General features: G+C 42.8%; 1 protein-coding gene across 1 annotated transcript; it reads right to left on the reverse strand.

Annotated features, from left to right (window-relative positions):
• Positions 1–164: 164 nt before the first annotated feature.
• On the reverse strand, positions 165–6481 carry MRPL19 (mitochondrial ribosomal protein L19). Its single transcript, XM_061461788.1, has 6 exons — positions 6430–6481; positions 6145–6361; positions 4364–4482; positions 3703–3837; positions 2402–2583; positions 165–1621 (listed from the first exon to the last, which is right to left on the reverse strand). Exons 1-6 carry the CDS (start codon positions 6479–6481, stop codon positions 1403–1405), a joined length of 924 nt encoding a protein of 307 aa, XP_061317772.1. The 3' UTR covers positions 165–1402.
• Positions 6482–12232: the final 5751 nt, after the last annotated feature.

Raw genomic sequence — 12232 nt, forward strand, 5'->3', positions numbered from 1 at the left:
CAGATTCTGTAAATTGTGACTGTATTTCTCCATAGTCTTCTGGGACTAGAATTTTAATTCTTACAGCCTTAATACCTGCGATTTCTTTTGTATTTTTAAGTTAAAATTGTATTTTTGTAAAAAAAATTACCTGTAAATAGTTTTGATCAGTGTTACAGACAAGGTGATTTTTAAAATGTTTTATTCTGAAAATGAAGTAAAAATAGTTTGCTGTGTTAATGACTCCTACAATTCAGATCTTCAACATGTGACAGGAATGTTATTAGAAGCACGAAAAAACCTCAGGCACCATTAGCCTTCATTACCTCTAGGGGTTATGAGCTGATGTTCCACATCCTGCTTTCTAGTAATGGTGAAATTCTGTTGCTTTTCCTCTTCTATGCCAACAAACTTGCAATAGGTCATCAGCAACCTCCAGCAGCTCCTGACCTCATTGCTTATCTTGTTCTTGTCTCATCCTAGCTGTCTCTCCTGAAGCAACCAGCCTTGTGCTATTATGAAAATGTGACAGATGTTCTGTCACAATTTAGCTCTGTAGGTGGTTCTTTCTGGAAGATCCTGTGCAATGACTTGTAAGCACAGGAACACAGTTTACACCCACGTGCTTCTGCTATGGATGTATAATTCTGTGAAACCAGCTGTCCCGGTACTGAGAACCTGCTCTGACCCTCTGTGATCATTTATCTTGAACCTTACACTAACTCACATGATTTAGCTTAAACAGCATCGTCTGTCCAGTCTCGTTCTGTTCTTCAGAACTGGTTTCAGAGCATTTGTATTTGTTGCTCTTTTGGCAGAGCAGTAATGCTCATCTCTCAGAAACAGGAATTTTTTTTAATGGAAAAACTAAACAGTGCTTATGCTGAGAGTATACAGTTGACTCAGACATCTCCACTTCCCTGCAGCCTACTACTGAAGTCAAGCAGTTCTACAACTGGCCCCTCCCTAGTCTGCAAAGAGAGAAGCAGCAGATGTATTTGGAAATGACAATACAACTAACTTGGCTGGGTGATACAAACCCATCTATCTCGTGAACTGTAATTTTAAAAAGGAACCAGGTTAAAAGCCAGGCTAGACAGGGCTTTGAGTCAACCTGGTCTAGTGGAAGGTGTCCCTGCCCATGGCAGGGGTTGTGGAAGTAGATTATCTTTAAGCTCCCTTAGCTCAAACCATTCTGTGATTCTATGAGGCTCAGCAAAAGGAATGGCTGTTTTCAGAAAGTCACTGCTCAACCACAAGAGTCTGTACACTTTAAAATCTTCTGGAAAGGTTAACTTTATTGCTTTTATTGCTTACATTGCCTATGCATGTAAAAAAAAGCCCAACTTGACAACTGATAATCTAAAGACTAAAGTCAAAGTAAGTATTAAATTTCTCCATAACTCCCAAAGTGCAAAAGCCATTACTGTTTTTTAAGCTCTTCGCTCACTTCTTTCCAAATTTTTTCCTCCAGTTTTGAGGTATCATACTCCCGCAGCATATCAAACTCCAGCCAGGGCTTGCTCCACTTCTGTGCTTCTTTCATTTTTTCCTCAGGTAGCTCAAACTTTATTCCTTTTATGTTGAATTGTGGCCTTTCCCACCGTTTTGACCATGGCTTAGGTTTCATTCGTACCTGCAGCTAGTGTGAAAGATTAACAAATTTTAAAACAACCCCAAAGCTTTTAAAGTAATCACAATTTTGATTGTGAGTTTAGCAAAAGGTGAGACAATCACTGCCCTAACAAGGAAATAAGAGAAAACAGACCAGTTTATCAGTGTTAAGGAACTACTACTTTACTCTGTTAGCCAAAAGGGAATTTTTTTGTGTCTACATGACCACTGTCATAGCATCTTGTGAAAAATTTTAATTGTCTTGATTAATTATACAGTTTTTAAATTGACACATTGAGTAAAGTTAAATCATCTTTTGAAGTTCTGCTCCTTATTAAGGAAAAAGAAGAGTAGCCTACTGGGAAAGGGAGGAGTGATTGCTCTAAGCTACTGAGTTACCAGACAACACTAACAGGCTCTGCTGGTTTCTGGGTCTTCGCCCAGAATGCAGATTTTAGCTGTCTCTTCCCATCTTACCTTCCTTCTGGGCACCTCGCACTCCCAAATCCATAACCACGTTTCTGCTAATGTTTCTGTAAGGAAGAGCTTTCCCTTCTGCACAGTGTTATATAGAGGCATGTGGAAGCCACCACTCCATGAGTATCTTCAAAACTAACTATGGAGCATGGCAGGTATTTATATTTTCAACATTTCGTCACTACAGAAATGGCATAAAGACTCACCTTATTTTGCCACCCTGGTAAACTAATGTAGCACAGAGCTGGTAAACAGCCTGCCAGTATATCAGTCAGATGTGAAAGTTACCTAAATGATCCTCCACTTTCCCTCTGAAACACATGGCTCTTACCTTGTTTACAGGGATTTCTTCATGGGCTAAATGAAACACAGGTTTCATATTCATATCAAATGTACTATATTCAGGGAGAGCATCTCGCAGGTACATCAGGTTGTCATCCAGCCTCTTTTCCAGCTTCAGAACCTCTATCGACTGGATTCGAGGATTGTACAGTTCATAACGTATTTCAACACCTTGGAGAGAGAAAGTCTGGCTTAATGAACCAAATTCATTAGAAATATTAACAACAAATCAGTATTCAGTGTTACACATTCCTGTATTATTCAAGAACTTCTTTCTACTTATCAGAAAATTAAACATACAGCGCTGTGTGCATGTGTGACTGTATATGTGACTGTGTCTGCACAGGCAAATACCAATTTCCAAGTCAAGTCTTTGATAACAGAATGTCTTAAGAGACATGGATGGCCTGAATTTAAGGAAGATGAGCTTGGGTTTTAAACTTTACTTCCTTTTGGTTACTATGGCTGGTATTATTTAGCTCACTGTGTGTGTAGTGTGTATAAAGAAGACACCCACCCCTTTCATATTTATTCTCAAAACATCAGTATTTGCACTGCCACCCATTTTGTCGTAGACCAGAATAAGAACCTGTCAATAAATGCTGCTAATTTGTTGCTTGTTAAACAGTTCATGTGTACATCCCCAGTTCATGCAAATACACAGCACTCAAACTGGGCTGGTATTTGCATGGCTAGCAGAAGACTAACCAGGCTCAAATCTAAGCACAACCATAGTGAATTGCCTTCAGTCTTTCAGAACATAGATCTATAAATCACTAAATATAGAAAAAAAAATTACTACACAGTTCCATGCCTTCCATTATAGAGCACATCAACATCGCTGTGTATACAGTTTTAAACTTGCACTATCCTTAGTAGCTAGGATCATGATTTCACTTTCATCTGCTTTCATCCCCTCCACAGACTAAATTTCTACACCAGGTATTGCTTCACATTACACCTCCAACATTTTTTTAGTTTAACTTTTCTAGCATAGGTAGTAGCAGTAGGACAAGGAGGAATGGGTTTAAACTGAAAGAGGAGAGATTTAGATTAGATATTAGGAAGACGTTCTTCCCTGTGAGGGTGATAAGGCCCTGGCACGGGTTGCCCAGAGAAGCTGTGGCTGCCCCATCCCTGGCACTGTTCAGGGCCAGGCTGGATGGGACTTGGAGCAACCTACTCTAGTGGAAGGCGTCCCTGCCCACAGAAGGAGGGGTTGGAAATACATGATCTTCCAACCCAAACCATTCTATGGTTCCATGATAATTAGCACAGTTCAAAACCCACCTTGATCTTCTATAACATTCCGAAGAACAAAGGTAGCGCCAAGTCCTTTTCCTCCTCTTTGAATGCAGATGCCTACAAACCGGTTGGTTTTGTTATTGGCATATGGATCTGCAGTAGTAACAGCGAGGATGCTGCCTGCCAAAAAACAATACATAAGTAAGAGTGGTCAAATAAATACATACCAAAATATGGGAAGAGAGTCAGACAAAGTATATGCCTTCAGTTACGTTATGAAAATGTTTTATTTTCCATGAAAACTGCCAGAATCAAAATAAACTTCAAACATGCCCTGAATTAATGTATGTTAAAGTGATTCTGCAGGTTAACTATGAAGTTTCCTCACCTTTGCACCTGACCCTTTATCATTTACTCTTGATTATCCAAATTGAATAGAAATAATGTATTTTCCTTTCTTGAGCCTTACTGGTAAACCATACGCTAAAGTTCCAGGATTGGAAAAAAAAACATGAAAGAAACTCATCAGTATTATATTTTTAATGGAAATCAGATGTAAATATGAAATTAAAATGTGAAGTAGCATGTACAGGAACACATACTAGCTGATCTAACACACCTGACACTATTTAACAAAATCTGACCACACTTTTTACCCAACCCCACACCATAAAACACTGATAAGAGTTTTAGTGCTGTTACTGACCAACATAGAACTCAGGGATGTTGAAGACTTTTCTTCTCTGTATCATATCCTTCCTTTCTATATAGTACTTTAAGGGGTCGGTTCTTCCTCTGGGAGGTATAAATTCAGGGCTCAGGAACCTAGAAGAAAACTCAAACTTTTAAAGTATGAACCAAAAGCATTTCCATAAGAAGTATCAGAGAATTTCAAGTATTTGGCCTAAAAATTAGCCACCTGTTAACCACTGATACCAGCTGCCTTTTCAGAGATACAAACTGCATTCAGGAAGTTACCAATTTTTTTTTTTTGTGAGGTTTTGTTGTTGGGGTTTTTTTTGTTCACTTATTTCATTCTTTTAAACAATTTTTCAAAAACAGTAACAAATGTTGATCTTCATGAATTGACTGAAAGAGCTGAAGTTCAGTTACTGCTGTCACAGCTAAGGAATAGGTTATATCACTTTAATTGTAATTCATGCGACAGAACACATGAATTACACATTTATTTACACATTTAATGACTTTACAGTAATAGATACAGAACAATATATTACCAGCTTTTACAAACCAATTCTACACAAGACACCACATAAATGGTTTTTTTTTTTTGTGTTAGAGAGGCTTAAAGGGGCTCTCAAAACTATTTTCTGCTCCGACAAATTAAACAATGCCAAGGAATTTCCTCATGCCCTGCAACTCAATTATCCAAGTGCTGAGCTGAAGGCACACATCCTGACAAGGTACTGGCCTGGGCTGAGGACTGTTTCCAACAGACCATTTGGATATGGTCACTCTGGTTTGGATGGTAAGACCAGTTGGCCTCAGGGCTCGAGAATGAAGCTGGACACATCTAATTCACTAGCACAGATGTATCTTAAAAGTTCTGGATCTAGCCAGAAGAGAAGTGCCCAACACAGAAAAGGAGGACAAATGCAAACCTGCCTTACAAACCTTACAGGGGCTGCAGTGGGGAGCAAAGGGCAATGTGCATGGCAGCACATAGGCTGTGGTTGGTGCTGCTGCCTAAGTAACTTCAACCCTACTCATAATCTTCAAAGCTGCACAATCTTGGAAGAATAAAACATCATTTAAATGTAGCTGCCTGTCCTGCTGCATCACACACTGCATTTCTTACAGGAGCCACACAGACTCTTCACTTCTTAAAGATGTTTCCATAAAGAGATCTTAAGACAGGAAATTTTTGCAGTCTGGTTTTTAATACCTTCCCCACTCTTAGGCTGCCTACATGCTACGGGGTGGGTTTTTTGGGGGCAAGAAGGGAAGATGACCAATACAGTACTACCACTCTCCTTCCAGACACAGCACTGCAGTTTTAACCACCGTGCTATCTAAAGCAATGCAAACTGGTTGAGGTGAAAATAAAACCACTCGGAACAAGAGATGCATCAGGAGGGTTACCACTGACATCAGGTCCATTTCACAAACAGTAATGTATGTACTCACAGCTGATCTCAAGGGCGAGGGCGAAGGCTGACACAGGACCCACGTCCCTGTCACCATGTGGAATACTGAGGGGCTGCACGCCTCTAACAACCGCACGCATTAACCCAAATTTGCAAAAGTGGTTATGCTATACAGTTTTCTCATGTTTCACAGCTTTCAAGAAGCCTAGAACACAGCATTTTAAGGGGGTTTGAAACATATTTCAACACAAATAGTCTTTACCAGAACTTTGAACATGCTTTTTGCGTAGTAACACCTTGCAGCTTTAAGGAGGGGGTCACACGAATCCCAGCTCCCAGAGAACACGCGCCCGCTGCCGTATGCAGCAGGACACCCTACCTCCTCTCCTCTTGCTGCTTCTGCTTGTCAACAATGACGGGCTTCGGAGGCGGCTGAAATTTTGCTGGTTTTCCATCGCTGTCCGTTCGACACCCCGAGGAAGAAAAACACCCTACAAAAGATAAAACAATATCTAACCCCGTGTTTTCAAGCTGAGCCGCCCCCAACAGCCGCGCAGCTCCAGGCTCCCCTCCCGCCGGCCCCGCTTTCCGGCACACTGATGGAAAGAGACAGGGACAGACGCGGACGAGCAAACAGAGGGCAGCGGGCAGGGCGGGCGCTCACTGCTGTGCAAGGCGGCGCTCCGCCGCAACAGCCTCCCGCACGCAGCTGCCATGACACTGCGGCCGCCTCCGGCCCAGTGGCGCTTGCGCGTAGCGCCACTATGGCGAGCGAGAGCGGACAAAGTATTCCCGGGCGAGAAGCGGGGCCGTGGAGCTGCCTGCGGCAAAGTGAGGGGCCGAGCCCGCCTGGGCTCCTGTGGAGCTTTCCCACTCCAACACTTGGCTGGGGGGCGGCCCAGCTCCTACCTAGGAGGAGTTTTGGGTGTGGAAAAAGTGTTCAAGGCCAGGCTGGAGAAGACTTTGAGCGTCCAGGTCTAGTGGAAGGTGTCCCTGCACGTGGCAGGAGGTCGGAACTGTATGAGCTTTCAGGTCCCTTCCAACCCAAACTATTCTATGACCTAAAAGGAGGACGAGAGTGCACCCGGCCCTAAATCAGCCATGGAAGGGGAGATGGGCAGGTGCTGTGGTGTTGGGTTGCACTGCTGCAGCTGCCAGTGTGGCCCTGGGCTTACCAGTGTCAGCAGGAATACAATGCAGGCACACTCATAGTAGTTCTTCTGACCACTGGGGGAATCCAGCAGGGTTTGTTAATGCTGGTTTTGATGTGTGCAAGTGTTTATATGGTGTCCAGAAACCAGGTCTTGTGTGTTTTCGTGGTAGAAAAGCTCAGCTAATATTTTTTTTCTAGGCCATTGTTAGCACTATCCCTAATTCAAATGATCTGCAGTCCCAGTGTTTTCACCATTACTGGTTTAGAAATTATGATACACATTAGTGTTATGGAGCTACTTTTACTATCTATCATGAGGGGAGAGGTGGGCCATAAGAGGAAATTATGAGGGTCTTGAGGGTTGGCTGAGAGGGGAGATTGTGGGGTAAGAGCAGGGGCAACCATGGGCCGTGAGATAACAGGGTAGCAGTTGGGCTCGATGGTTTCAAAGGTCTTTTCCAACCTAGTTGATTCTATGATTCAGTGTGTGTTTCTGACAGATTTCCTCAGGTATCAGTAGCAGTCTGGATTCAATTAGCGGCTACACAGGCAGGAGAAAAGTGAAGCTTAAATAACTTTAATGTGGAGCTATAAATAACACCTCACTGTTTAAACTTTGCAGGGATTCACTTCAAAATGTGCCTGACCTCATCAACTAATTAGATCAATCACAAGGTTGCCTGTGATGTTCACCGGGCCCCTTGTATTGGTGGCAGCTGATTCTGTAGCCTGCCTGAGTCCCCACATTAACAGGAGTTATTTTGCAGTTTGTGATCAGCTCTTTGGTTATTTAACCGTGCTTTAGAAGACGATAGGGTGCGCAGAAGACAAACCGCAGTATTTCGTGGTAATAATCAGGGCATGGATAAGACACAAGAGGGCACTCTGACCCTTAAAATAACAAAAAATCGCCAACACTGGGCGCATCCCTTGAAGTACCGGCTCCTTCTCAAGATTTTTTTATTTTTTTTTTAAAGTTCTTGTCACTACCTAAACACTATTAAAAAGGCAGAAGAATGTACCCCACAGGAATGAGAAATAGAGCATATGGGGTAATTCCAATAACTTCATGGTGATCAAGGAGGTCCCAAAACTGCTGTAAGGATGTTTGGGTTACAACTTGGAAAACTGTGAGTTTCTGGCTCACAACTGTCTTTAAAGAAGAGAGTTAGGCGCTTCAGTGTAAGGGAGCCATTTACAGCTCCTTGGCTGACCACTGTTGATTTCAGCTTAACAAGATCATCCTGACAGGCTGGAACTGCACTGAGCTCAGGGCTTCCCAAGTTACCCATAGGAAACCTCACTTCTCTTGAGGTGCCCTGCAGGGCCCAGAACCTTGCCCCTGCACTGTGTATGTAGTTCCTCTGTGGCCTGTTGAAACACCTTGGTATCAAGGCACTGCAAATTTGCTTGGGACTGGTCAGGTATGCCCCAGCTTTCCATTTTTAAGAAGCACAAGTGGAGGTTGTTGAGGTAGACAAACAGCAATGCACTGAGAGATTGGGCTCACTCAATTAGCCAGCTGGATGTGCTTCCGTCTCCAGCGTATTTGAAAACCAAATCTCTTTTAGTATGGGCAACGTATTCTCTCTCAGGTCACCTGTATAATTGGTGCCTCTTGGATGTAGTAGAAACACAATTCCTAAGTAAAGATTTCATTGAATGATGGTTCTCCTCATTAAAGGAAAAAAAGCTGATGTTTAGGGACTAAGTGGGATGAAGGAGACCTGCCCTGTGTTTTGCTCCACCCTTTCTTTGTGACTCTGAGTCACTGTTGTTTTCTATGCTTAATCTCAACTTCATTGTAAGCAAAGCCTGAAGAACAGACCTTCTCAGACCATATACTGCTTTTGGCCAGATAGAGAAACGGTATGTATTTCTCATGTGGAGATGCCCAACAGGCTGTTGGCTCAGAATAGGTTCAAAGACAGCTGCTTCAGGTCTAGGACACACCTGGGTTCACAGGACACTGAATGTGAAGTAAGAAATACCAAAAATTGTTACCAGCATTTGGGCAGGACTCTTGCTCTGAGTTGTGTGGAAATTGGCAGGCTGCTTCCTGGCTTGAGCCGACTTGCCTACCTGCATCTAACACATGGGATTCTTGTGTCCCCATGAAGCCAGGGATGCAGTGCTTCAGTCCAAGCATAGATGTGCGCATCAGCCTCTGCAGCACCAGGATAAGGGCAGAAACAGTCTGTACTGCAGTCTGAAATCCCACAGATTTCTTCCTAAACACCTAAGGCCACTTTGCAGCAACCCCAACACAGCTGTCTGTGGAGTGGCAGAAGGTGTGAGGAAGGGAGTGAATTTTCATGCTGCCCAAGGAAACTTGGATGTCTTTTTAGAGGAAACACAGCAGAAGATGGTAACACATGCACTTATTGTTATTATATCTCTAAACAGAAAGAGAGCCTGAGCTGCTCTGGAGATGTAGTCTGTTGTGCATTCAGGGTTAAGAAGAGGCAGTTGGATTTCTCCAGATTCCAAAAGAAATGGGGCTGGCTCATGGAGGGCCTTCCCCACCTCGTCCTCTCTGGGTGTGCAGAAAACCCTTGTGGTCATCTCCTTCAGGAATGGGAACAAGCTTTGGCTCAATACAGACCTCAAATCTTGCCATAGTTTGGTTTCAGTTGGATTTGGAAATGGAAACATTGCTTTTGATAATTCTTTTTTTAAAAAACCTTACTTTGGCATTTGTTACCTCAGGAGTGAAGCTCCTGACATTTATGCAACAGTGTGGCACAAGTGCATCTCTCATACTCTTGCTTCTGTTTTTGTTGGTTTGTACAGTTGTAACACCAGGTACAGAGCCTGGAAGTGATCCCTACTCACAGAGGCATCACTCAAATGTCAGAGTGGGAGGAAGAAGGTCTATGGGGTGAATTCCCTCAAGCATTCAATATACCCTTATTGCTAGGAGATGTTGGGCTTCTGAGGGTCTCCTGAGATGCTTTTCCAGTGGAGGAATGGAGGCCTAAGTAAGCTAACTGGAAGGACAAGGACAGGCTCTGGTGTGGAGTAGCTCCACTGCTCCGTGGCTTGCATGTTGACATCCATGGCTTGCATGTTGACATCTTTCTGAGAAAAGCATCCCAGAATCTGCCTTTGTCCTAGCCAAGTTGTGCCCTTTACAGAATCAGGTCATTCATAGTTGCTGTAGCCTTACCAGTGGCTGGTGGACACAGACATAGCTTCCTTTGGACTGAGCGGCCATGTATATCACACAGTCCAGGAGTATCTGAATCCTTCAGGGTCTCTTGCAAAACCAGGTCAGCACAGGCACAAGGCAGTGCCTGGATTCCTCTGAGCCCTACTTATCTGAGGTATCAAACCAGCTCTATAACCTATGCTATAAAGTTTTGATTATAGCGGATTTTATTAGAATATTTAAACAATCTGGTGGTGGCTCTAGTCTTTCTGGAAGCTTCTGTTTAATGAGACATGAGTTGTTAGTTTAATGTGAGTTGACCTTGCTGAAACTTGGTAATTGGAGATATCTGAAACTGTTGCTTAAAATAACCTAAGGTGTCAGACCTTTCTGGCTTCGACAGCTGTTCATTAAGGTGGCCACCAAGCATCCACAATTACATTCTCTACCATACTGTAGAGCAAGCAAAGAGGAGAAGGAGATCTGTTCTTCAGACACATCGTTCTAGCACTGTACTTGGAAAACTGATGGACTGGAAAATCTTCAGCTCACTCTGTCAAAACACCCCCAGGCCTCCACTGTTTTGGAGCATACATCCTGTTGGAGTCACGTGCATGTAGTTAACTCTGCCACACCAACTGCGTGTTCTCTCCTTTGAGCGCAATTGCTGGAGGAGTGATCCACATCTACTCCCCTGAGGCTGAGGCTCCTGAAGGGTCTCTGGCAATGGGCATAGCTTCCATGGCACATCACCAGCGTGTTCATGTACACCTATTTTCTTCTGTTTCCTTCTCCTTTTGTTGCATTCCAGGCTTGAAGCATAAATTGTTATTGTATAACCTTTATGCGAGAAGAAAAGAAAAGAGGTGTCAATGATTTCTCTCAGGGTGCAGGAGATAGATGAAGTATGAACTGGTCTGTTGGCAGCTTTGCCAGTGCCTTGGTAGATACTGGCCCTATGTTCAGAGTCAGAAGTGTCTTTAAATTCTTCTTGGAATCTGTGTGGTTTTCAGATCATGGAGAATTTAAGATGTGGCTATCTTTGCAGCTTCTCTTGGGTTTTTGCCCTGTAGGGTGCCTGGCACCCTTAGAGACTACAGAACAGACAGCAACACTGTCTTACTTTGGCATTCATGAAACACTCCTTTCTCCTAATTTTCTGATAGACTCAGACATTAAGAGGAATTGAATCTAATGTGGAAGCCAATGTTGAAATGAATCTGAAGTCCGTGTGGAAGACAGGTATGGTGTTGCTTCAGAGGTTAAATGAGTCAGACATCATGAGTTTGGAGGGAGATGAAGTGTGTGACAAGGTAAGATTAAGTTCAGTAAAGGATGTCAGAGGCACCTTTTCATTATTTATTTATTTATTTAAGAGGCACTCTTATTATTTGTTCCCTTATGCAGTGAATTCTTGGGTCCTCTTGAGTCCTGTGTGGGTTCAGATGCCAACAGGTGTCTGTGTCCCTGAGTTTCTATAGTTTAAGTGATGGAGGGTGACTTTCTGGAGCCATCTTACAGAAAGGTCCACCAGAAACGTCATCAGACAGAGAACTCATTGACCACTCCAGGCAGCATCTTCAGTACTTACATCAAACTGAAAGACAGCTCTTAGGTTGAGAGCATTTACCTCATTCCAGAAATTGGAGGTACTGTCCTTCAGAAACAATTTGGAACATCTTGAAAACCTAAAGAGACCACTGAGCTGAATGTCCCCGTCTTGTTTCCTGAGATGCTAAATAAAAAATGAGGGGAAAAAAAAAAAAAAAAAGAAATAAATCCCATTGATCTTGAAAGGCAAATGTAATCTAAAGACTGATGGGTGAACTCCCAGGTACCTTTACATTTCAAAGTCAATATTTGTTCTTTCTCCATTTATAACCCCATTACTCTGTCTAAGTGGGCAGGAGATTTCAGAAGGGGATCATTTGTTCTTGATTAATGCATTAATGCTAGTAGTTTATCATAGTAAATTATACCTATTATCGCAACCTCCTCATGCAGGAGAAAAGGCAAGATAAAAAATTATGATCAAATTGCTCAAAGTCACAGCTTCTCATTGTTTTAAACAAATCAATCCAACTTCTATACTTCATTACTATATGAACAGGGGCTAAACTGTGGAGAAAATGAGATCCAATATACTTTGCTTTGGAAAAATGT

This window comes from Pezoporus flaviventris, unplaced genomic scaffold (genome assembly GCF_033815535.1).
Source record: "Pezoporus flaviventris isolate CSIRO_AGI_PZ_B2104156 unplaced genomic scaffold, CSIRO_AGI_Pfla_v1 ptg000031l, whole genome shotgun sequence".
Classification (NCBI taxonomy): Eukaryota; Metazoa; Chordata; class Aves; order Psittaciformes; family Psittacidae; genus Pezoporus; species Pezoporus flaviventris.

Bases quoted from the DNA above. Each gene is read 5' to 3' on its own strand.
- MRPL19 (XM_061461788.1), bottom strand. From the start codon at position 6,481: ATGGCAGCTGCGTGCGGGAGGCTGTTGCGGCGGAGCGCCGCCTTGCAC. The intron at 2,584-3,702 runs GTGGGTTTTGAA...TCTCTCTCCAAG, and splicing joins GAATGTTATAGAAGATCAAG to GTGTTGAAATACGTTATGAA. The intron at 1,622-2,401 runs GTAAGAGCCATG...CTTTCACACTAG, and splicing joins AAGAAATCCCTGTAAACAAG to CTGCAGGTACGAATGAAACC.